Source organism: Macaca nemestrina, chromosome 4, assembly GCF_043159975.1.
Source record: "Macaca nemestrina isolate mMacNem1 chromosome 4, mMacNem.hap1, whole genome shotgun sequence".
NCBI classification, from domain to species: Eukaryota; Metazoa; Chordata; class Mammalia; order Primates; family Cercopithecidae; genus Macaca; species Macaca nemestrina.
The window spans coordinates 9,747,862-9,770,817 of NC_092128.1; the positions used below are offsets into that span (position 1 = coordinate 9,747,862).

General features: G+C 49.0%; 1 protein-coding gene across 1 annotated transcript in view; it reads right to left on the reverse strand.

The window, feature by feature from the left end:
- LOC105474856 (zinc finger protein 282) overlaps positions 1-22,956 on the reverse strand; it is a 30,933-nt gene that overhangs the window by 4,047 nt on the left and 3,930 nt on the right. The window contains exons 3-7 of the mRNA XM_011729680.3: positions 15,496-15,622; positions 14,835-14,954; positions 11,709-11,828; positions 9,317-9,430; positions 7,979-8,092 (exon numbers count right to left, since the gene is read on the reverse strand). Of these exons, the coding sequence (XP_011727982.2) occupies positions 7,979-8,092; positions 9,317-9,430; positions 11,709-11,828; positions 14,835-14,954; positions 15,496-15,622 (595 nt within the window). The remainder of the gene's footprint in view (positions 1-7,978; positions 8,093-9,316; positions 9,431-11,708; positions 11,829-14,834; positions 14,955-15,495; positions 15,623-22,956) is intronic.

The following is a 22,956-nucleotide window of genomic DNA, read 5'->3' on the forward strand; positions in this document are numbered from 1 at the left end:
AGCATCAGAATGGTGACATCAGGCCCAGTCCTTCCCCATCCCACCACCCCCCTCCCTCCCCACCCGGTGGTTCTTATGCCTCACACTCCATCACCTCCCTGGTCTTCAGTTCGAATTCCTTTCTCCCTAGAGGAGCCCTGCTCCCCAATTTAGGGGAAGGCTGTGGAAGATCTCTGAAGAAAGGGATTGCCTCCCACCTCTTCTCAGCATTCTTTTCTCCATGCTCATACCCCTCTGCCCAGGGCCCAACTGCTCCCCGGAGGCCGCTTCTCAGGCCATATCTGCCATGTTTCCATCCAGCCCTCCTGTATTCATTGGTGTTTGACTGAGATCTGTCCTTACATGATACTCTTAAATAGACTGGGCCCACCCTCCCTCTCTGTCTCAATCAAAATTGACCTGGCAGAGAACCATCTCTGCAGGACACTGGCCAGGTGCAGAGGCCAAAAGAATTCTCTTCACCTCAGTGCAGGATGCCTGGGAAGGGTCATCCCAGCTCCAGAGCATCCCAGGAGATCGCTGTGGCCTCTGTGGCCATGGCACTGAGGGTCTTTGCTTCTCTGTCTACCCAGTCCTGCTACTCTCACTCCTTCCCAGGTGTTATTCCTAGAGGACTTGCAAAGAAACCATATGCACATAAACTCCCAGGGGCTGTCTCCCAGGAAGCCAACCTAAGACAGTCCTACTCTGACCATTCTTCCAACCCAGTGTGAGCCTCAATCCACGTTCTCACCATCCCGCCATGCCCTCCACCTCCAGCCTTTTTCTGTCTTCCTGACCCAACTTGGCTCTCCAGGCCCAGCAGCCCAGGTACTTGCTAGGGCACCGTGACTGCCTTTGCTCCTCTATTGTGCTTGCCTGGAGAACTCCAGTCCTGTGACTGCACCCAGGCAGCTGAAAAACTGCACAAGCTGGTCAGGCACAGTGGCTCATGCCCGTAATCCTGACACATTGGGAGGCCAAGGCAGGAGGATTGCTTGAGCCCAGGAGTTTGAGAGACAGCCTAGGCAACCTAGGGAGACCCTATCTCTATAAAAAAAACATTTAAAAATTAGGCACTGTGACACACGCCTATGGTCCCAGCTACTCAGAAGACTGATGCGAGATTATTTAAACCTGGGAGGTCGAGGCTGCGGTGAGCCGTGATCGCGCCACTGTACTCCAGCCTGGGTGACAGAGTGAAACCCTGTCTCAAAAAAAAAAAAAAAAAAAACCCTTGAGGGGCCTCCACACAGCCCAGCATCCTGGCCCACATCTCTAGTGGGTTTTACTTTTCCACTCTGAAATGATTACATCATCCTTCCTCCTCTCCCCCACCCCACCCCCACTCCCCGCCCCATGCATGGCCATGAGGGCTTTTCCTTTCCAGTCACTGGCTGGTAAGTGATTCACATGAAAGCATGTGACCTAGTCATGGTCAGTGGGGTATGGGAAGTTTGCTGGGAGGCTTCTGGAAGGATTTCCTCACTCCTTAGAGTGTGCAGGAAAAGATGGGCTTTCCTGTGCACTCACGTCTGGATGTGACGCTTGGGACAGCGGCAGCTGCCATGCTACCAGCCTGGGGATGAAGCCACACCGAGGATGGTCAGGCAAGGAGTTGGAAAGAACCTAGGTCCTTGAAAACATGCTGAGTCTCTGAATCAACTAAGCCTGAACCTGACCTACCTTAGGACTTCTAGTTACGTAACAGAAGACATTTCTTTATTATTTAAGGCAGTTTGAATCAGGGTTCTAAAGTAGTTGGGAGCATCTGACCTGAGACAATGGTCTAGTTATCTCCCACCTTAAAAGAACCCCCTCCCTAGACCCGCATGGCCCCTGCCCTAGCTCCTCACATGTCATTTCCGTTCCTTTTTATAGCAAGACTCATCAAGAGTCACTGTGCTTGCCCTTACCACTTCTTCACCTCCCATTCTTTTAAATGATTCCAGTCAGGCACACACCCTTGCCATTCCACTGAAAAACTTTTTCGTTTTTGAGACCAAGTCTTGTTCTGTTGCCAAGGCTGGAGTGCAGTGACACAATCTCTGCTCACTGCAACCTCCGCCTCCCAGGTTCAAGCAATTCTCCTACCTCAGCCTCCCAGGTTCAAGCAATTCTCCTACCTCAGCCTCCCAAGTAGCTGGGATTACAGGTGCCCGCCACCATGCCTTGCTAATTTTTGTATTTTTAGTAGAGACAGGGTCTCTCCATGTTGGCCAGGCTGGTCTCGAACTCCCGACCTCAAATGATCCACCTGCCTCGGCCTCCCAAAGTGCTGAAATTACAGGTGTGAGCCACCACACCCAAAAACTTTTGTCACAATCACCAATAATTTCCAAGCTGCCAAATCCACCAGCCTCTTCCCTGTCCTGCATATGCAGCCACTCATGGGCATCTCACGTAGTTAACCCGCCCTGAGAGATTCTCTTCTCCCAGCCTCTGTAACACCTTGCTCCTCTGGTTTTCTGCCAGGCTCAGAGCTAAGATCTCTTTAATTCTTTGCTTACACTGTCCCTAGAACTCATACAGTCCTCAACAACCTAAGCCTAATAACTTGACTGGCTTTTGTCCCCGGTTCCTGGGAAGAAGCCTCTAAATCTCTGGGTTTCCTGAGTGACAGCGGTGTCTTTGTTATTCATGGTGGTCTCTTAGAGAGTTCAAGCTAAGGAGATGACAAAGGATGGGGCTGCCATGCCAAAAAGACCAAGCACGTGATTAAAGGGTTAGGGTTTGAGGCCCAACCTCCGGGGAGGGAAAGGGGCTGGAGACTGAGCTGAACCTCATGGCTAATGAGTCAATCAATCATGCCTATATAAAGAAGCTCCAACAGGAACTCGGAACGCCACAGTTCAGTGAACTTCCCTGGTTGGCAATGCTCCGCATATTTTCACACATTGACATGCTGGGAGGGTGACACATCCTGACTCCACAGGGAGGGAACAATGGAAACTTCATGCTTAGGACCATCCCAGACCTTGCCTTATGGGTCTCCTTTTGGCTAGTTCTGATTTGAAACCTTTTGCTGTAATAAAACTATAATGATATATATAGCACTTTCCTGAGTTCTATGAGCCAAGGGAGTGATGGGAAACCCAGAATTTATAGCCAGCTGGTCAGAAGTGAGGGTGGCCTAGAACCCCCAAATTTATGCCTGGTATGTGAAGAGAGAACAGTCTTGTGGGGGCCTGAGCCCTCAACCTGTGAGGTTTGGCCAACTCCAGGTCGCTGATGTTGGAAGTCACTGCAACCTGTAACTCCCAAATCAGTCTACCCCCAAGCTCTCTCTTAAACTTCAGACTCCTATATTCACCTACTTCATCTGCTACTTGAGTGTCACCTCAAATTTTAATAGGTCCAAACTAGAACTCTTGACTCCAAACTAGAACCAGCAACACAGGTTCTTTTCCAGGGCTTGGCACTTGAGCAAACAGCACTACCGTTCACTCACTTCTGTAGGACCCAGACGCAGCAGTCTTTCTTGATTCCGCAGCCCCCACACGCAACCCATGACTGACACTCTCAAAGTGCATCTGAATCTGTCCTTTCTCTCCGTGCACTGCTGCTACCCCAGCTCTGACCACCTGCATCTCCCCACCTGGTCTGCATCAAATGCGTGAGCCTCAGACATGGCTCTGCACCCCACTCCAATCCATTCCTGAAACCTATAAAAATGTAAACCAGATCATGTCCGATTTCATACCCTTTATTAGTCTTTCTTTTTTTTTTTTTTTTTTTTTGAGATAGGGTCTCGCTCTGTTGCCTAGGCTGGAGTGCAGTGGCATGATGATCTCTGCTCACTGAAACCTCCGTCTGCTGGGTTCAAGGGATTCTCATGCCCCAGCCTCCCGAGCAGCTGGGATTACAGGTGCCCGCCATGACACCTGGCCTAGTCTCCTTTCTTATAAGAATAAAATCCAAACTCTAACTTGGCCCATAGGTCATACATGCTCAGGTGCCTCAGTCTACGGCTCCATCCTCCTCCCCAAAGCCTCCATGGCCTCTGCCCTCACTTCCCTCTTCTTGGTCTTCTCTTTCCCCTGCAGCCCCATGGCCAGCTCCTTCCTGCTGCCAAGGGCACACTCAGTCAGGCACAGCTTCCCCTTGGAGGTCTTTCCTGACCACTCTGCCCTTGCTCTGCCTCATGTCTGCACTCCTTCCTGTTCTCCCTGCCATTGTTCTCAGAGCATTGCTGCACCCTGGCTTTACCTTGCCTGCTTGCTGGCCTGCTTATTCATCCTCTTTCCACAAAAGGTCTTTCTTCACTGCCAATTTTTTTTTCTTTTTTTTTTGAGACAGAGCCTCACTCTGCCACCCAGGCTGTAGTGCAGGGGTGCAATCTTGCTCACTGCAACCTCCGCCTCCCGGGTTCAAGCAATTCTTCTGCCTCAGCCTCCCAAGTAGCTGGGGTCACAGGCACCCACCACCACACCTGGCTAGTTTCTTTTTTGTATTTTTAGTAGAGATGGAGTTTCACTATGTTGGCCAGGCTGGTCTCTAACTCCTGACCTCAGGTGATCCACCTGCCTCGGCCTCCCAAAGTGCTGGATTACAGGCCTAAGCCACCACACCTGGCCCTTCACTGCCGATTCTAAGTGCTTACAATATTGTGTAACACATGGCAGGCACTAAGTAAATACCTGCTAAAAAAAATAGAAACTATGAAAGGTTGGAACCACTGTTTTAACCCAATGCAGTGAATAATGTGGGAATTTCAAGAGGGTGCTTTCATGTCATATTCTGTGGGTGTTGGCATCTGGGAGTGGTGGCCCGGCTTCCAGATCCTGAACACCTCTCACTCCAGAAGCACCTGTTAGCCACTGGACTCCAGAGTCCTAGCTACGCTTCCTGCTTCAGTGGAGGCACTGATGCACATTAACTTTGGGCAAACTGAATCTTCTTCTTGTCTTACACTAACTGGCTGAGAGCAGTCTCAGTACACATTCATTAATAAATAAATTCAGGAGTCCCTTTTACAAGAATGTAATATCCAATTGGGTTGAGGTCTTTGAGTCAAATGGATACCAGTTCTTTCCCTCTTACATATCCCAGGGCTGGAGAAGGAAGTTGGCAGGGACAGGTATCCCGTGTCTGCACTGTGTTCTCTACCCCGACTCTTCTCCCCTCCATCCCCTTTCCAGAAGACTCTTCCACATAATAGCATGTCTACCATCTGGCTGTCCCTGGCAACCACAGTACTAGGTTGGTTTTAAACCTCAAAGAAACCACAGATGAGATGCCAGTGTCAAATTCCAACACTGATAAATAGGAAGCAGGCTCACTTTGGGAGAAAGAACAGAGGTTCTGGTAAGAGGCTGTCGTGACTAGGAAGGCAAGAGAACCATTTCCAGATACTCCTGTCTTCCAAATTCTGTGCATTTCCTCCCAAATGCTAGGGTTCAAAGGTCTCTCAAATATAAAATAACATAGGCTAGGCCTGCTGGCTCCTGCCTGTAATCCCAGAGCTTTGGGAGGCCCAGGTGGGAGGACTGCTTGAGGTCAGAAGTTCAGACCAGCGTGGGTAATATAGCAAGACCCTATCTCTACAAAACATTTTAAAAAATTAGTGAGGCACAGTGGTGCATGCCTGTAGTCCCAGCTATTTGGGAGGCTGAGGTAGGAGCATCACTTGAGCCCAGGAGATCGAGGCTGCAGTGAGCCATGATCACACCACTGCACTCCAGCCTGAGCAGCAGAGTGAGACCCTGTCTTTAAACAAACAAAAAAAAGGTAAAACAACATGAGGCAAATCATTCTATGATATCCAAACTTAAGTAGGAAAATGGTTGGGTCCTTTGCAAATCCTTGCAAATTCTCCATGGGCCTTCCTAGACTGCTTTCCCCACAGTACAGGTCCCCAAGAACAGGCTCCTCAAGGCCCACATGCTCCTAGCCAACTGGGAAGAATCAGAATATAGCATTGAGGGATAAGGAAGGGTTTGGGCAGAATTTGCTGGCCCCAGGTCACATGCACTAGTTCCTATGCCTTCAGGGCCAGAGCTAGCAATGGTAGCCTACAGCTGTGGAGGAAGCGGTGGAGCTGGCTTTCTTCCGGTGCTCAGCACCAGTGTCCTGGCTTCCCCCATCTCATCCCACCAAGCCAGCCATTATAAAAAGGATCGCTTTCAATTCTATTTGAAATAAGGACATACGTTGTTCCTATCTCGTTCCTGCCAATTCCTCCAGGCCCACACTGGCTCTTCTAGAACTAAGTTTGTCTTATAGAGAGTGTGATCTGCTCGCCTGAGTTTGAAATGGCTGTTCAGAACCAGAAACAACTCATGTCCTCTGCTCTTATGTGGAGTTTAAGCTCTTTCAAGATGTCAGCTGTGGGCACAGTGGCTCATATCTGTAATCCCAGCACTTTGAGAGGCCAAGGCAGGAGGATCACCTGAGGTCAGGAGTTCGAGACCAGCCTGGCCAACATGGTGCAACCCCGTCTCTACTAAAAATACAAAAATTAGCCGGGCATAGTGGCGGGCGCCTATAATCCCAGCTACCGGGGAGGCTGAGGTGGAAGAATTGCTTGAACCTGGTAGGCGGAGGTTGCAGTGAGCTGAGATTGCATCACTGCGCTCCAGCCTGGGTGACAGAGCAAGAGACTATCTCAAAAAAAAAAAAAAAAAAAAAAAAAGATGTCAGGAATATGGACAGGGAACACACATTCAGCTATTCTGTTAACACTTCGACCAGCCAAAAGACACTAGGTCAGCCATGTTGAGGGCAAGAGGATGGTACTGGGTTTTAGCGAGGAATATTAGCCTGAGCTAAGAGTGTTCAATAATCCATAAACATACGCTTAGGGTCATAGCTCAATAAGCAGAGCTTCAGAAAGACCCAAGAGACTCAAGTCTGGTGAGACATTCGGTTCCATAACTGTTGGGGAAAACAATCCTCGCTTTCTCTTTGAGCTTCAGTGTGTTCATCAGTTACTCCGGGATGGTAGCTCAGGGATGCCTGGGGTACTTCGGCTACTGTTGTTTGGCTTTTTTGAGACAGGATCTCGCTCTCGCCCAGGCTGGAGTGCAGTGGTGCAAGCATGGCTCACTGTAGCCATGACCTCCTAGGCTCAAGCGATCCTCTCACCTCAGCCTCCAGAGTAGCTGGGACCACAGGCATAAGTCACCACGCCTGGCTAATTTATTACTTTTTTTGTAGACTCTGTGGGTCTCACTATGTTGCCCAGCCTAGTTTCAAACTCCTGAGCTCAAGAGATCCTTCTGCCTCAGCCTCCCAAAGTGCTGGGATCTTGGGTATGAGCCGCCATGAGCAGCCTGGCTAGTGTCTTCCAGCATGTGAACCACCTGCTGCTGTCGACTGCCTCAGGCACACTGGCTCAGCTCTCTCCCGGCCCCTCTCCCTTCCTCCCCTCCCTGCCATGAAGGGTTAAATTGTGCCCTCCCCCTCACCCTGCCAAGTATGTTGAAGTCCTAACCCCCAGGACTTCAGAATGCGACCTTATTTGGAAACAGGGTCATTGCAGACGTAGTTAGTTAAGATGAGGTCATACTAGAGTAGGGTGGCCCTGATCCAATATGACTGGTATCTTTATAAGATGGCATCTGAGGACAGACACAAGGGAACGCCATGTGACAAGAGAGGCTTGGAGCAACGCATCTACAAGCCACGGAGCGCCAGAGGTTGCCAGCACCCACCAGAAGCTGGGAAAGGCGAGGGAGGAATTCCCTACAGACTTCAGAGGCAGCAAGGCCCAGCCCACCCTTGATTTTGGACTTTCAACCTGTGGAACTGTGAGAGAATAAATTTCTATTGCTTAAGCTGCCCAGCCTGTGGTACCCTGTTATGACAGCCCCGGGGAACTAATACAATATCACACTCCACAAAGAATGGGGGCGCTTTGGTGCAGAACTTTGAAAGGCTGCCATCAACAGAACATCGCCCTACGAGGGGTGAGCTGAGAAGAGCAGCAGCCTTCCTCCAGGCCTCAGCTGTACAGCTCCAGAGGAGAAACCCCGGGGCCCAGGTAGGCACTACTCACTAGGGCCAGAGTCTAATCCAAGCTCGCCATCCATTGAGTCACGTGGTCCCCATGGGTATGGCTGCTCCTCCTGCTTGATCCATGACAAAATGTCATGTGCTGAGATGAGAGACTCTGTTGTCATGGAAAGAAGGCAGTCTTAGATTTTGTTCATTTCCACTCGGCCTCCCATCAAAGATTTGAAAACCATCCCACACGGCGGCTGCGGCCTGCAGGGCATGTTTTGGTGTCGGTGTTGCATTTCCAGGCCATCCTCCTTACCCTCGTAAGCCCCTTCCTAAAGGGACTCTCTCTGCTCACTGCATTTCAAGTTGGCCAGAAAGAGGCTTAGCCCAAGGTCTGTGCAGAGGCAGGGCCAGGATTAAAACCCAGACCTCCCAGCTCTACCGCTTAGCCCCAGAGGAACTCATGGGGCCAGGACAGGCCAGAAGAAAGCCCCAGATAATGGCCCACAGGGCCATAGCTAACGGGTATGACTTAGAAACCAGCGATGGCAGAGGCTGCAACCAGAGGTCACTGATAAGAACCACAGTGAAGCAGGAAGGCCCCGCTTTCCCTCTGCCCTGGGTCCCCTCAATTTCTGTTGTGAAGGTGACAAAGCACAAGGAATCCTAGATTCAACTTCTCATCCTCTCTCCCTGGGATGGTGGGTAGGATGAGACTTGTGTCCTAACTACCAGGCGATGACACTGGACTTAGCTCTGCAAACACACGGACACACACATAGGTCGTGGGCAGGTGGGGCTTCCATTGTTCTTTTATGCCTCCCTGAATGCCTAGACCCTCCCTACAAGTTTCTTGGGAAACTTCTAACTAGTATTCACTCAAGAGAAATTCCAGAAAATGTAAACAATTTTCTGACACAGAACTATATGCAGCTTTTAGATGCTTTTTGGTTGTTTTTATTGTTCAAAAATCAGTGCTGAATAGCTGGACGCGGTGGCTCATGCCCGTAATCCCAGCACTTTGGGAGGCTGAGGCGGGCAGATCATTTGAGGGCAGGAGTTCAAGACCAGCCTGACCAACATGGTGAAACCCCATCTCTACTAAAAATACAAAAAATGAGCCGGGTGTGGTGGCACATGCCTGTAATCTCAGCTACTCAGGAGGCTGAGGCAGGAGAATTGCTTAAACCCGGGAAACAGAGGTTGCGGTGAGCTGAGATCACACCACTGCACTCCAGCCTGAACGACAGAGCAAGACTCTATCTCAAAAAACAAAACATCAGTGCTGAAGTAATTTTAGTATTGGTTGCACAGACACAATAAATTATTAATTTAATGATTCCTTTGGAAAAGCGCTGGTTGCCCTCAATATTCATTCTGGCCCTGTTCTCACCTGAATTGGGATCCGTGGGAATATCTCTGTCTGCCAAATCCTGCTGATCCCACACGCACTGATGCTCCTCCTGTTTAATCCGGGACAAGAGGTCCTGGGCAGAAATTGGGGAGTCTACTCTCGGGAACAAGAGCGGCAAAGGTGTTAGAAGATGAGAAATTGCCTGCAAGTTTGTGTTTTGAGTAAATCTCTGATTTCATGCAATTATCTATTTCCCCTAAACATCAGGTACAATTACATAAGTCTCATTAACTAAAGGTTGAAGTCAACTTGGCCCCAATTAACGGAGCTTTTGCTGCAAATAAGAGGATGCTGTAGGGAACTGACACTACAGTCTCTAAGAAAGAGTCTTTCTGTGCTGCAGGAACTTAAATCTCCTTAGAATAAGGTTCCTATTGCTGGGCGCGGTGGCTCACGCCTTTAGTCCCAGCACTTTGGGAGGCCGAGGCAGGCGGATCACAGGGTCAGGAGATCAAGACCATCCTGGCTAACACGGTGAAACCCCGTCTCTACTAAAAATACAAAAAATTAGCCAGACGTGGTGGTGGGCACCTGTAGTCTCAGCTACTCGGGAGGCTGAGGCAGGAGAATGGCGTGAACCCGGGAGGCGGAGCTTGCAGTGAGCTGAGATCGCGCCACTGCACTCCAGCCTGGGCAACAGAGCGAGACTCTGTCTCTACAACAACAACAAAAAAAAATTTAGGCCAGGCGCGGTGGCTCACGCCTGTAATCCCAGCACTTTGGGAGGCCGAGGTGGGCGGATCACAAGGTCAGGAGATCAAGACCACAGTGAAACCCCGTCTCTACTAAAAATACAAAAAATTAGCCGGGCGCGGTGGCGGGCGCCTGTAGTCCCAGCTACTCAGGAGGCTGAGGCAGGAGAATGGCGTGAACCCAGGAGGCGGAGCTTGCAGTGAGCCGAGATCGCGCCACTGCACTCCAGCCTGGGCAACAGCGTGAGACTCCGTCTCAAAAAAAAAAAAAAAAAAAAAAAATTTAAAAAATTTTAAAAAAAGAATACGGTTCCTATTCTGGTGCTGAGACCACCATGGAAAGAGGTATTTCCTCTGGAAAGATGACAACTTCCAGAAAGCCTTTTTTTTTTAAATTATATATTGACAAATTATAGTTGTATATATTTATAGGCTATAAAGTAATGTTACGAGAAGCCTTTAAAGCTGTTGAATGGGATTTTTCTAAGATGTAAGAAAAAGACCCTATATTTTCTTTCTTCTACAGAGTCTCAAACCTAATTTACACTTATTGCCTTTTTATCTCTTAAAGATCTCCTTAAAGATCCTAATACTGTGATGCTTTCAAGGGTCATGCCTGATGACAAGTGAACAGGCTTTCCTCTACCCAGACACTGTGAGCACTTACCTATGGGTGTGAGGCTCTGACTAAGGGGGGGATGAGGTTTGTGGAGCTCTAACCTGTGAATAAGTAAAGGGCTACAGTATGTTAATATGTCTCATGATTGTTGATTTTATGTGTCAACTTGGCTTGGTCATGGTACCCAGAGATTTGGTCAAACATTATTTAGCTGTTTCTATGAAGGTATTTCTTTAGATGAGATTTGAACATGTAAGTCAGCAGACTTGAGTCAAGCAGATTGCCCTCTATGATGTGGGCGGGCCTCATCAACCAGCTGAAGGCCTAAGGAAAACACAGACCTCCCCCAGGGAAGAGGCAATTCTGCCTGCAGCCTCGAGCAGCCACATCAGCGCTTCCTTGGGTCTCTAACCTGCTGGCCTGCCCTGTAAATTTTGGACTTGCCAGCCTCCACAATCACAAGCCAATTCCTTAAAATAAAATAAATCTCTCTTTTCCACACACACCCTTACGGGTCCTGTTTCTCTGGAGAACTCTGATTGATACATACATCTGCTCTAACAGAGTTCTCACCTACGACAGAGTCCAGCTGCAATGCCAGCTAAGAGGAGGTCCCTCACAGGACCGCAGGTATGTGGGTGCCTGGCACAGAGGCAGCAGCCCATAAACACTTGTTTAAAACAATGAAAGGCCTTCCTGGTCAGGGAACAACAGGTCTTCCTGACCTGCCTGTTCCCCCACCCATGAAGCCTTACACTTAGTACTTCTGCCAGGATATTGTTTCTAAAGGGGAAGATGGAATAGTTAAAAACAGATAATATGAGGAAGAGAGGAAACAGAACACGCTGAGCCCAGGTGTACCAGCAAATTGTCAATGCTGTTTGCCACGTCTGTGTCCCCTGGAGGAATCCTGGCTCAGCCCAGCCCTGGATGCACAGCCCTTCCATTTCAAGCTCAGCCCTCTGGCCTGGCACACGCGACAGCTAACTCTGGGGGCTGGGAGACCATGCTAACCCTGTCCCCTCCCCTCTCTGGTGTGGATGGCTACTTGGTCACTCACCAGTAATGGATTCTGTGGGGATGGCTCTTTCCTCCAGGCCCCGCTGACCCCGGACACATAGGGCGTCCTCACGCTTCACCTGGGAAGACGCATCCTGCGCAGGCACCAGGGGCTCTGCTCCTGGGGACAGAGAATGACATTGCTTTGTGTCTTTTTTTCCACAGGTGCCAGGAGCTCTGCTCCTGGGAAGAGAGAATGACATTGCTTTGTGTCTTTTTTTCTGCGTGCTGGTCACCAGGACATTCTGGGCTCAGAAGCATGGCTGACAGCACTTGCCAGGGGAGAAGACAGGGGTCCTGGGTTCCTGTCGGAGCCATGGGGGACCCTGAGGAGCAGAAGGTCTCAGGAGCAGAGAGGGAGTCAACATTCAAGAAAAAGGGCTAGGCAAGCAGCAAAATGAGGGGTGATGAGGCTGACGAGAGAATTCAGAAATACCCTAGAGCTACGTAACTGGCTGGGTCCTAATCAGGACTGGGCCACAAGTTGGACCTTTCTGTGGGAGTCATTAGTCCTTGTTTGTCACCCCAATCAGAAAGAGCTGGCCAGGCTGAGGCCAGATGCACACACACGTGTATATATATGATTTGTAAGAAGCCAGGCTGGGCAAAAAGGCACAACTAAGCTCTATTGTTGGACAGATAGTGCACAACCTCCTTATACAGTCAGTCTCACTGTCATCAACAGGTTCTTGGAAACAGTGAGTTCAAGTGAAATGACACAGCAGATCCTCGAATAACGTCACTTCCTCCCATGGTGTTTAGTTATAACATTGATGAGAAAGAAAAATTGGTTGTGTTATATGTCATTTTTTTTTTTTTTTTTTTTTTTTTTTGAGACGGAGTCTCGCTCTGTAGCCCAGGCTGGAGTGCAGTGGCCGGATCTCAGCTCACTGCAAGCTCTGCCTCCCGGGTTCACGCCATTCTCCGGCCTCAGCCTCCCGAGTAGCTGGGACTACAGGCGCCCGCCACCTCGCCCGGCTAGTTTTTTGTATTTCTTAGTAGAGATGGGGTTTCACCGTGTTATCCAGGATGGTCTCGATCTCCTGACCTCGTGATCCACCCGTCTCGGCCTCCCAAAGTGCTGGGATTACAGGCTTGAGCCACCGCGCCCGGCCTATATGTCATTTTAAAGCCACAGTTTCTGAGACCTTATCAGTGACATTAAGTGAGGACTCGCTGTGCATAAAAGACAATGACACAGCCTCTACATAGAAGCCCAGCATGAAACAAACAGGGCCTTTTCTTCTGATGGCGCCCCCTGTGCAAGAGGAGGCTCAGGCACCAGGAAAGAGAGAAGACAAAGAATCTGAAGACTGGGATCCTGGCTTCAACTCTGCACCAACTCAGCAGATGAGTCATTTAGCTTCTCTGGGTTCCGGTCTACCTTTTTCATCTAGAAAAGGGACACAGTGATCCCTGTTCTATCTCATGCTCAGTGGTGGTTTGATAACCAACTGAAACTGTTGAGATTACAGTGCTTCAAATGTAAAAAGCTACCTCATAAGACTAGGTGCTGTTACTACCACTGCTGACCTCAAACTTCTGCAGTGCTTGATGAAGACAGGGAAGGAGTCATTTAGAGGAAATGTCCAGGACAGGCAAATCCATAGACATGGACAGTCGATTAGTGGTTCCCAGGGGCTGGGGGTAAAAGGGAGAAGGGAGGGACTGCTAGTGGGTGTGAGGTTCCAGTGATTCTCCTGCCTCAGCCTCCCAAGTAGCTGGAATTACAGGTGCATGCCACTGCACTCGGCTAATTTTTTGTATTTTTTAGTAGGGACGGGGTTTCTCTTTGTTGGCCAGGATGGTCTTGAACTCCTGACCTCAGCTAATCCGCCCGCCTCGGCCTCCCAAAGTGCTAGGATTACAGGTGTGAGCCACTGTGCCCTGCCAGGTGCAGGGTTCCTTATGGTAGAAATGTTCTGGAATTCGATAATGATTTTGGTTGCATGACTTTGTGAGCCACTGAATTGCAGTCTTTAAAACAGTAAATTTTATGGTCTGTAAATCACATCTCAATAAAAAGGAAAGATTGGGAATGGGAGGAGGGGAGAGAGTGGCCTTGAGAGCTGCCTTCTAAGGTGAGTTTCAGGAAAACGTTCTCCACTTAAAAACAAAGGAGGACACAGCCGGGCGCGGTGGCTCACGCCTGTAATCCTAGCATTTTGGGAGGCTGAGGCGGGTGGATCATTTGAGGTCAGGAGTTCAAGACCAGCCTGGCCAACATGGCGAAACCCCGTCTCTACTAAAAATACAAAAATTAGCTGGGCATGGTGGCGTATGCCTGTAGTCCCAGCTACTCAGGAGGCTGAGGTTGCAGTGAGCTGAGATTGCACCACTGCATTCTAGCCTGACCCACAGAGTGAGACTCCGTCTCAAAGAAACAAAAAACAAAAAACAAAAAAACAAGAGAGGACAGAGGGCCCAGACTGGCAAAAGTTCCTCCAATGAAGTAGAGAACACAGTTTGAGCACCAGATTTCACCTAGTCCAACAATGCTCAGAAAAGCTGGCCCTGGGGAAGGATTTCCAAGGCAGAGGCAGGCCTAGAACCCTAGGCCTTCCACCCCAGCAAGAGCTCATCAAGTGTGATGTGTTCAACAGGCCCAATTTCCTCAGGCTTAAGATTCCTTCTTGAGTGAGTCAAGTGCCTTGCAGGGCAAGCCTGCAGGTAAGCCGCGTGTGTTGGCCGAAGAATGAGGTGATGACGCTGCACATTAGGCTGAGCAATAAGCCACCGGACGGGCTGGGGCGAAACCCCGCATGTGCCGCAGACTCCTCTTTCTCTCCTCTGTCAGCGTCTCTGAGCCCAGGCCTGGGGCCTCTCTCTGTAGTTCCACGTCAGGCCCAGGCAGTAGCGTAAGCCTAAGCCCTTCCTCATCTCTCCACCAAGCTTACCTGTGAGTCCAGAGCTATGCGGCTTTAACAAACCAAACGGCAAATATCCAGGGTGCTATTCTGAGTCCTGAGATCTCTTCCTGTATGTGATCGCCAAATTTCAACTGTGGCCGAATTGGCCCCTGAGAGCCACCCAAGAGCCTCGCCCCATAGTGCATACACAGTGGTGCAGGCTGCCGGCTGTCCTCTCTTGCCCTTCCCTGGACCCTGCACTCTTCTGCTGCCATCACCTGCATCAGGATCCATTGAGATTTCTCTCTCTTCAGGGTGGCGCTGCTCCCACACACAAGGCTCTTCCCTGGGCTCAGGCTGGGTCGGAGCATCTGGCTTCGGGACTGGGCCCTCGGCGTCTGGAAGTGAGGAGGAGGGAGGGAAAGAGTGAGTGAAGTTGACTAACGCATCCAGCAAGGGGACACGAGAACTCTCCACTATCCGATCTCCCCCTCTCCACCTGGGTGTCCCTCTTTGGCAGCAGTTATGCGAGTTAGGCAGGTAATCTCTTATGAAGAACCTTGAAAACGAGTCGATAGATTCCCAAATTTCTACTGCAGGAAGAGCTGGCCTCTGAAAGCCAACATGAGACCAGCTATGGCTCACCCTGGACTGCTGGGATGTGGGGCGTGGTGAGGTGTGAATGGCGCTGTTTTACTGTAATCCAACATGGTGGTGTTGTAACGTTGAGTTCTATGGTAATGGGCCCTGTTACTGGGTTTTACATTTTTATCCTATTGTAAACTGTTCTATTTTACTAGCATTATAAGCAAATGGTTTCCTGAGTTTCCATTACATAAAAACGAAACAACCTGCCTAGGCGGTGCTAACGTGGACAAATAAGCATTTCACAACCCTCTGCAGAGATGGCTCACCAAAGAGGAGAGAAGGTGTCCTTACCCAGGGACATGAGGGTTTTGTAGTTCTCCTTCACAAGGTTGTTATAAAGCTCCTTCTGCCATTCGTCCAAGTTCTTCCACTCGTCCTCGGAGAAGTACACAGCAATGTCGACAAAAGTCACTGGAACCTGAGCCAACAAGCGGTTAATCTAGCACCTCCTGCCTGCTCCTCCCCACCACCTCCCCATTCCTGCGGGCCACAGGACCCACTCCCCACCAAAGCCTGGCCTTTGCTCTCCGTGGTTCCCCAGTCCCCAACGTCCATCTCAGTGGAGTCAGTCCTCTCTGTCCCGGACCTTCTCATGCTTTCAATAACACAGATGGTCAACCCTGCCTTTTTAGAAATAGCATTTAGCTACATCTACTGTTATTTCACTTTTAGGTCAACTGGATACCTGAGGGTAAAGAGCAGTCAATATGCTTCTTTTGGTATTCAGGGTGACAGAGGAGTGGCAGGTTCTCAGAGTGGGTATCCGTGAGCCAAGTAGAGTAAAACCTGGTTACCAAACCTGTATTTCAGGTCAGGTCACCTCTGTGTACACAGTTACCTCTTTGTCAGCAAAGCATGTAAAATCTGAGGCCTGTGCTAAGGTTCAGAACCTTGGTCCACTTCGTTCACTACTCTATCTTGATCATCCAGGAGCATACAGTAGGGAATCAATAAATACTTGAGTGTGCTGCAAAGTGGGTGCCAATACCAGGAAGCTCCACTGCAGCCCGAGTCATCGCGTGGTGTCAGTCACTTGTCAGACTGATGACAAGTATGTTCGGATCTGTTACAGAAAGCTGATTTCAGTTTGCAGTCACTCACTTCGGCCACTCACCAGCACGACCTCAGCTTGGACCGATTGTCCAAAATCGTTTCACTCCCATGACTTTGATAACTGAACTTCCTTCTCTGGACACACAGCCTTCCCTGTTACCACTTTCACATTCCGACTGAACCAGCCTTTCAGTCTGAAATCTAACCCCTCGATCCTCCCCCATCCCGTGATTACAGTCCATTCGTCTACATATCTCATTTACAGGGCCAAAACTGGCCTGTATGGCACCTTGGGGTGAGTTACAAAAAGACACCAAAGTCAAGAGCACAGCTACCGCTACTCAGCGTGGTGAGTGGGCAGCACCTTTATGTAAGTTAGAAATGTCAGCCCTTTTACCAGGTGCTTGTAACTCTGAGAATGCCACGTGTAGGTGTGATGTCTACACCTCAGTGCCATGCTCCATCCCTATGGACTGACAACTCACTGTCCATCTTTACAATCAGAACTAGAACCTTTAACTCCTGGACCTTCCACCATATGCAGGAAAAGCCCCAACCTGGGAAAATTAATACAGATCCCTTTCTTCATTTTATATTTATTTATTTATTGAGAAGGAGTCTTACTGTCGCCCAGACTGGAGTGCAACGACATGGTATCAGTTCACTGCAACCTCTGCTTCCCGAGCTCAAGTGATTCTCCTGTCTCAGCCTCCCGAGTAGCTGGGATTATAGGCGCTTGCCACCACGCCCGGCTAATTTTTGTATTTTTAATAGAGACGGGGTTTCACCATACTGGCCAGGCTGGTCTCGAACTCCTGAGCTTGTGATCTGCCTGCCTCAGCCTTTCAAAATGCTGGGATTACAAGCATGAGCCACTGTACCGGCTTCTTCGTTTTATTTTTTTATTTTTACTTACTTATTTATTTATTTATTTATTTTTTGAGACGGAGTCTCGCTCCGTCTCCAGGCTGCAGTGCAGTGGCACGATCTCAGCTCACTGCAAACTCCACCTCCCAGTTTCAAGCGATTCCCCTGCCTCAGCCTCCCCAGTAGCTGAGATTACAGGCACGCACCACCACACCGGGCTAATTTTTTTTTTTTTTTTTTTTTTGTATTTTAGTAGAGACGGGGTTTCACCATGTTAGCCAGGATGGTCTCGATCTCCTGACCTCATAATCTGCCTGCCTTGGCCTCCCGAAGTGTTGGGATTACAGGTGTGAGCCACCGCACCCAGTCCCCTTTCTTCATTTTAATTCTCTGTTACTAGAACTCCACAGAAGACATCCACCACCAATTCATACTGCTGTCTCATGGTTGCTTCAGAAGCTTCTTGTTTGTCTCTTGCTGACACCTTGCTATGTTCCCCGGGAGGCTTGTTTCAAACATTTCATTCTCCCAGACCTTTAAGTGACCTCCCACATCTCTCTGTCTTTGATCTCAGGTAGGCGCCGGCAGGCTCCTTCCTTGCCCCTCTCCTTGCCAATCCAAGGCCACCAGCATGTGCCCTTCACCTCTTCCTCCACCTCCTGCCTGTGAAGCTTAATCCAAATAATCCTTCTCATCGACATCATCAGTTTCTCCCTCTCCACTGGCTCCGTCCCTTCAGGGTCGTTCCAACCTCAGAAAAAACTTCCCGCAAAATGCTGCTCGCTCAGGTCACTCTGCCCTCTCTGTTCACTGGGAACTTCCCAAGAGACACATTCTGTTTTTCCCTCTTTACCATCTACACATTCTTCACCCCCTTAGACTCTGTCTGCCTCTGTACCCTCCCTTCTCTGAAACCACACTCTGGAAGATCATCAGTGACCTTCTGTTGAAATTCTCAACATTTTTGACCTCTTTGAAAGGTCAGATCATCTTTCTAGAATTTTATCCTGCTTGGTTCCTGTAACTATGTTGCCTCCTGTCCATCTGGCACATGTCTTCTTTACTTTTTCCTTCCTCCCCCAAGACCACGTGCTTCCCCCAAACAGCTAAGTGAGTGAGCCACGCTGGAATCAGGCCCTTCAGCCCCAGTCAAACCTTCAGATAACTGCTGCACCATTCAACAGCTTGACCGTAACCTCATGGGACTCTGAGCCAGAACCACTCACCTACGCTGCTCCCCAGTTCCTGACCCACAGAAATGGTGAGATAATAAATAATTATTTTTTTAGGCTGCGCTGCTATGTTTTGGGGTAATCTGTTATACAGCAACAGGTAACTAACACAACAATCTATACACAGTGCCGTCCCACAAATAAAGTTAATTAATCCTCACAACTCCATGAAGTAAGCATATTATCATCTTCATTTTATTGACAATAACCCTGAAACTCAGAGAAACCAGCTGGGAATTTACTGAATTGTTTATATTTCTTCAAAAGAGGAATTGAGGAGGCTCAGAAACAACAAAAAACACTTTTGACCAATGACAGGAAAATCAGTACAAGCAGGCCTCATGGAGTTGCTCAAGCCTATAATCCCAACATTTTGGGAAGCCGAGGCAGGAGGACAGCTTGAGCCCAGAAGTTCAAGACCAGCCTCAGCAACATAGCAAGACCCTGTCACTACAAAGAATAAAAGTAAATAAAAAACTTAACTGGGTGTGGTGGCATGTGCCTGTAGTCCTAATTAATTGAGAGACTGAGGTGGAAGGATTGCTTGAGCCCAGGAGTTCAAAGTTACATGAACTGTGATTGTATAACTGTACTCCAGCCTGGATGACAATGTGAGACCGTTCCAGAAAAATAAAAAGCAAAACCAGTATGTGGCGAAGTCAGGATTTAAACGCAAGTCCTTTGATTCCAGACCCCAAAACCATTTTATTATTCTGTAAGAGCCCTTGTCAAGTCAAGTCTACTCTAATGCCTAATCCAACGCACAGAACACATCACAGTGCCACACAAGGCTATGCGCTGAGACACACAGTACAGACAAAAGAAAAGGGCAGTGTGGCCGGGCGCGGTGGCTCAAGCCTGTAATCCCAGCACTTTGGGAGGCCGAGACGGGCGGATCACGAGGTCAGGAGATCAAGACCATCCTGGCTAACACGGTGAAACCCCGTCTCTACTAAGAAATACAAAAAATAGCCGGGCGAGGTGGCAGCGCCTGTAGTCCCAGCTACTCGGGAGGCTGAGGCCGGAGAATGGCGTGAACCCGGGAGGCGGAGCTTGCAGTGAGCTGAGATCCGGCCACTGCACTCCAGCCTGGGCTACAGAGCGAGACTCCGTCTCAAAAAAAAAAAAAAAAAAAAAAGAAAAAAGAAAAGGGCAGTGTGTACGTAGATGCTGATTGTGCTAGACAAGCGACGTATGCAAAACCATACTGAAAACCAGCCTCTGTGGCTGCAGTGCCAGGAAATGTTTTGCAGAGGAACCAGAGCCACTATTACAACTCAGGTCTGTGAAGCCTCAATGAGTAACGTCAGACAACTTCTCTGGCAAAGTCACTGGGTTGGTTGCCTCAGCAGACACGGAGACATACAAGACCCGGTCCCTGCCAGGAAGCTGTGAGCTCTCCAGCTGGAGAGAGGCACTCCACAAACATTTTTTGCATACCAGCCTAAGCCAGGTACCATTCCAGGCACAGGGATACAGCAGGCAACCGAGCAGAATTTACACTCTGGTTGGGGAAAACCAACCAAGAAGACAAAAAAAGGAACATTATGCTGAAGAATAATATCTTAAGGCCAGGTGCAGTGGTTCACGCCTGTAATCCCAGCACTTTGGGAGGCTGAGGAGGATGGATCACTTGAGGTCAGGGGTTTGAGACCAGCCTGGACAACATGGTGAAACCCTGTCTCTACTAAAAAATACAAAAATTAGCCAGGTCTGGTGGCACATGCCTGTAATCCCAGCTACTTGGGAGACTGAGGCAGGAGAATCGCTTGAACCCGGGAGGCAGAAGTTGCAGTGAGCCAAGACTGCGCCACTGCACTCTAGCCTGGGCGACAGAGCAAGACTCTGTCTCAAAAAAAAAAGAAGAAGAAGAAGAAGAACTTAAATATTTAAGATGTCAATGGCAAAAGGGCTTTGGAGAAAATTCGAGTAAGGGCAGAGAGAAGAGCGTGCTGAGGGGACGTAGTTCTTTTATATAGGATGGTTGTGGAAGGGCCCGCTGATGAAGTGGCACCTGAGCAGACCCTGATGGAAGAGGAGGTGAGGACAGCCATGCAGATATTCAGGGCAAGAGCTTCTCAGCAGAGTCCCTGAGCTGGGGGTGCGCGTGGTGTGCTGGCAGAACAGCACAGATGGGAGCGGGCAGGAGGGAGTGGATGGAAAGGTCAGAGAGGCAGGGAGAACGTGGGCCATAAACAGACATGCGCTTTTATTCTAATCAGATGGGAAGCCATTTGGGAGGTGATTTTTGTTTTTTTTTGAGACAGATTCTTACTTTGTCACCCAGGCTGGAGTGCAGTGGTAAGATCTCAGCTCACTGCAGCCTCTGCCTCCCAGGTTCAAGCAATTCTTCTGCCTCAGCCTCTTGAGTAGCTGGAATGACAGGCGCCTGCCACCACGCCCAGCAAATTTTTGTATTTTTTAGTAGAGGTGGGGTTTCATCATGTTGGCTGGGCTGGTCTTGAACTCCTGACCTCACATGAGCCACCTGCCTCAGCCTTCCAAAGTGCTGGGATTACGGGCGTGAGCCAAAACCGTGCCCGGCCATTTGGGAGGTTTAAGCAGAGGTGTGAGGTGACTGCTTCACATTTTCAAAGGATCGCTCTGGCTGCTGTGTTAAGATAGACTGTATGGGTTGGGGGGACAAGGATGAAGACAATGAGACCCACCAGGAGGCCATGGCAAAAATCAGATGAAAGACCATGGGGCCTGGGACCAGACGATGGCGATGGGAGTGGAGTGGTGAGGAGTGGCCAGGTTGTGGATATATTCTGAAGAAAACTCAGGGTATTTACTAATAGATTGGAAGCAGGGTGTGAGAAAGAGAGGAGACAAGTATAACTCCAAGGATTTGGCCTGAGCACTTGAAAGGATGGAACCATCCGTCATCAACGGAGATGAGGACAACTGCAGGTAGAACAGGTCCCAGGCAGGTGGCCCGCAGTTCACTTTGGACATGTTAAATCTAAGACTTACTGACATCCAAATGAATTAATAGGTAGGAATGTGAATCTGGCATTCCAGAAAGAAAGCTGGGCAACATATAGAAAGAAAGGGGGCAGGGGAGAGAAAGCATCTGTTTGGGAGGTGACAGCATACAGACTGCTTTTAATCCTGTGAAACTAGCTGGGCGCGGTGGCTCACGCCTGTAATCTCAGCACTTTGGGAGGCCGAGGCAGGTGGATCACCTGAGGTCAGGAGTTCAAGACCTGCCTGGCCAACATGGTGAAACCCCATCTCCACTAAAAGTACAAAAAATTAGCCCGGCATGGTGGCAGGTGCCTGTAATCCCACCTACTAGGGAGGCTGAGGCAGGAGAATCACTTGAACCCCGGAGGCGGAGGTTGCAGTGAGCCAAGATCATGCCACTGCACTCCAGTCTGGGTGACAGAATAGGACTGTGTCTCAAACATAAATAAATAAATAAATAAATAAAAAATAAAGACTGTGAGGCGGGATGCAGTCATGAGGGAGGAGAGTGAATAAAGAGCAAAAGGCCAAGACAGCAGTCTGGCCCACTCCATGCATTAGAAAGCTGGCCAAAGGAGGCAAAATTGGCAAACAGTGAGACAGAGCAGCTGGTAAGGTAGGAAAAGAATCAACAGAGAGAGGTGTCCCAGAAGCCACAGCAAGGGGTTTCAAGGAGAGACTGGTCACCTACACACAATGCTGCTGATGGGGCAGGGAGGATGAAGACTGAGAAGCGACCACTGGCTGTGACACCACAGACATCATTAGTGTGCAAAAGCCTGATCAGAGTGCGTTCCAGAAAGATCCAGTTACCAATCAACTGGAATACTGAGAATAGAGGAACATGTGAAACGAGACCACAGGGGACGCAATCAATGGAATCCAGACAATGAGATGCAAAACAGGACAGATGGCCCAATTCATTCCAGATAAACTGAAAGGAAAAATAATAGATGGAAGAGATGCCTGTAGATTAAAAAAGACTTAAGAGACATCTCAAACACAATGTGTGGACATTACTTGAATCCTAATTCAAACTAAAAAAAAAATTTTTTTTAATTGTAACAACTGAAAATCTAATCACTGACTAGATAGTGATCTAGGCTGAAGCTTTTACTATGGTGTTGGTGGTAATAACATTGAGGTTATCACTTAAAAAAAAAAGAGTCCTTACTTTTTGAGCTAATACTGACGTATTTGCAAAGGAAATGATTGATGTCTGGGGTTTGCTTCAAAATAAAGTGCGAGTGGGGAAGTGGGCAGGGATTTAGAGGAAACAAGACTGGCCAAGAGTTGGCAGCTAATGAAGCTGGAAGTTGGGTACATGGGGACCCATTATACTATTCTATCTACTTTTATTTGAATATTCTATAATAAAGAGAAGTGGAAAAGGGAGGGAAGGAGAGAAAATGGGGAAGAAATAATTGGAGATAACAAGTATAGACAATTCTTTCAAGGGATTCTGCTCTAAAGAGGAGTGGAGAAATGAGGCACCAATGCAGGTAGATGCAGGGCCCAGGGAGGTTTTCTGTAAAAGATGGAGAGCAGGACAGAACAGTCACATGCTGGTGGGAACAGCCCGGCAGAGAGGGGAGAGCTGATGACTCAGAGGAGAAAGGAGAGAGACGCC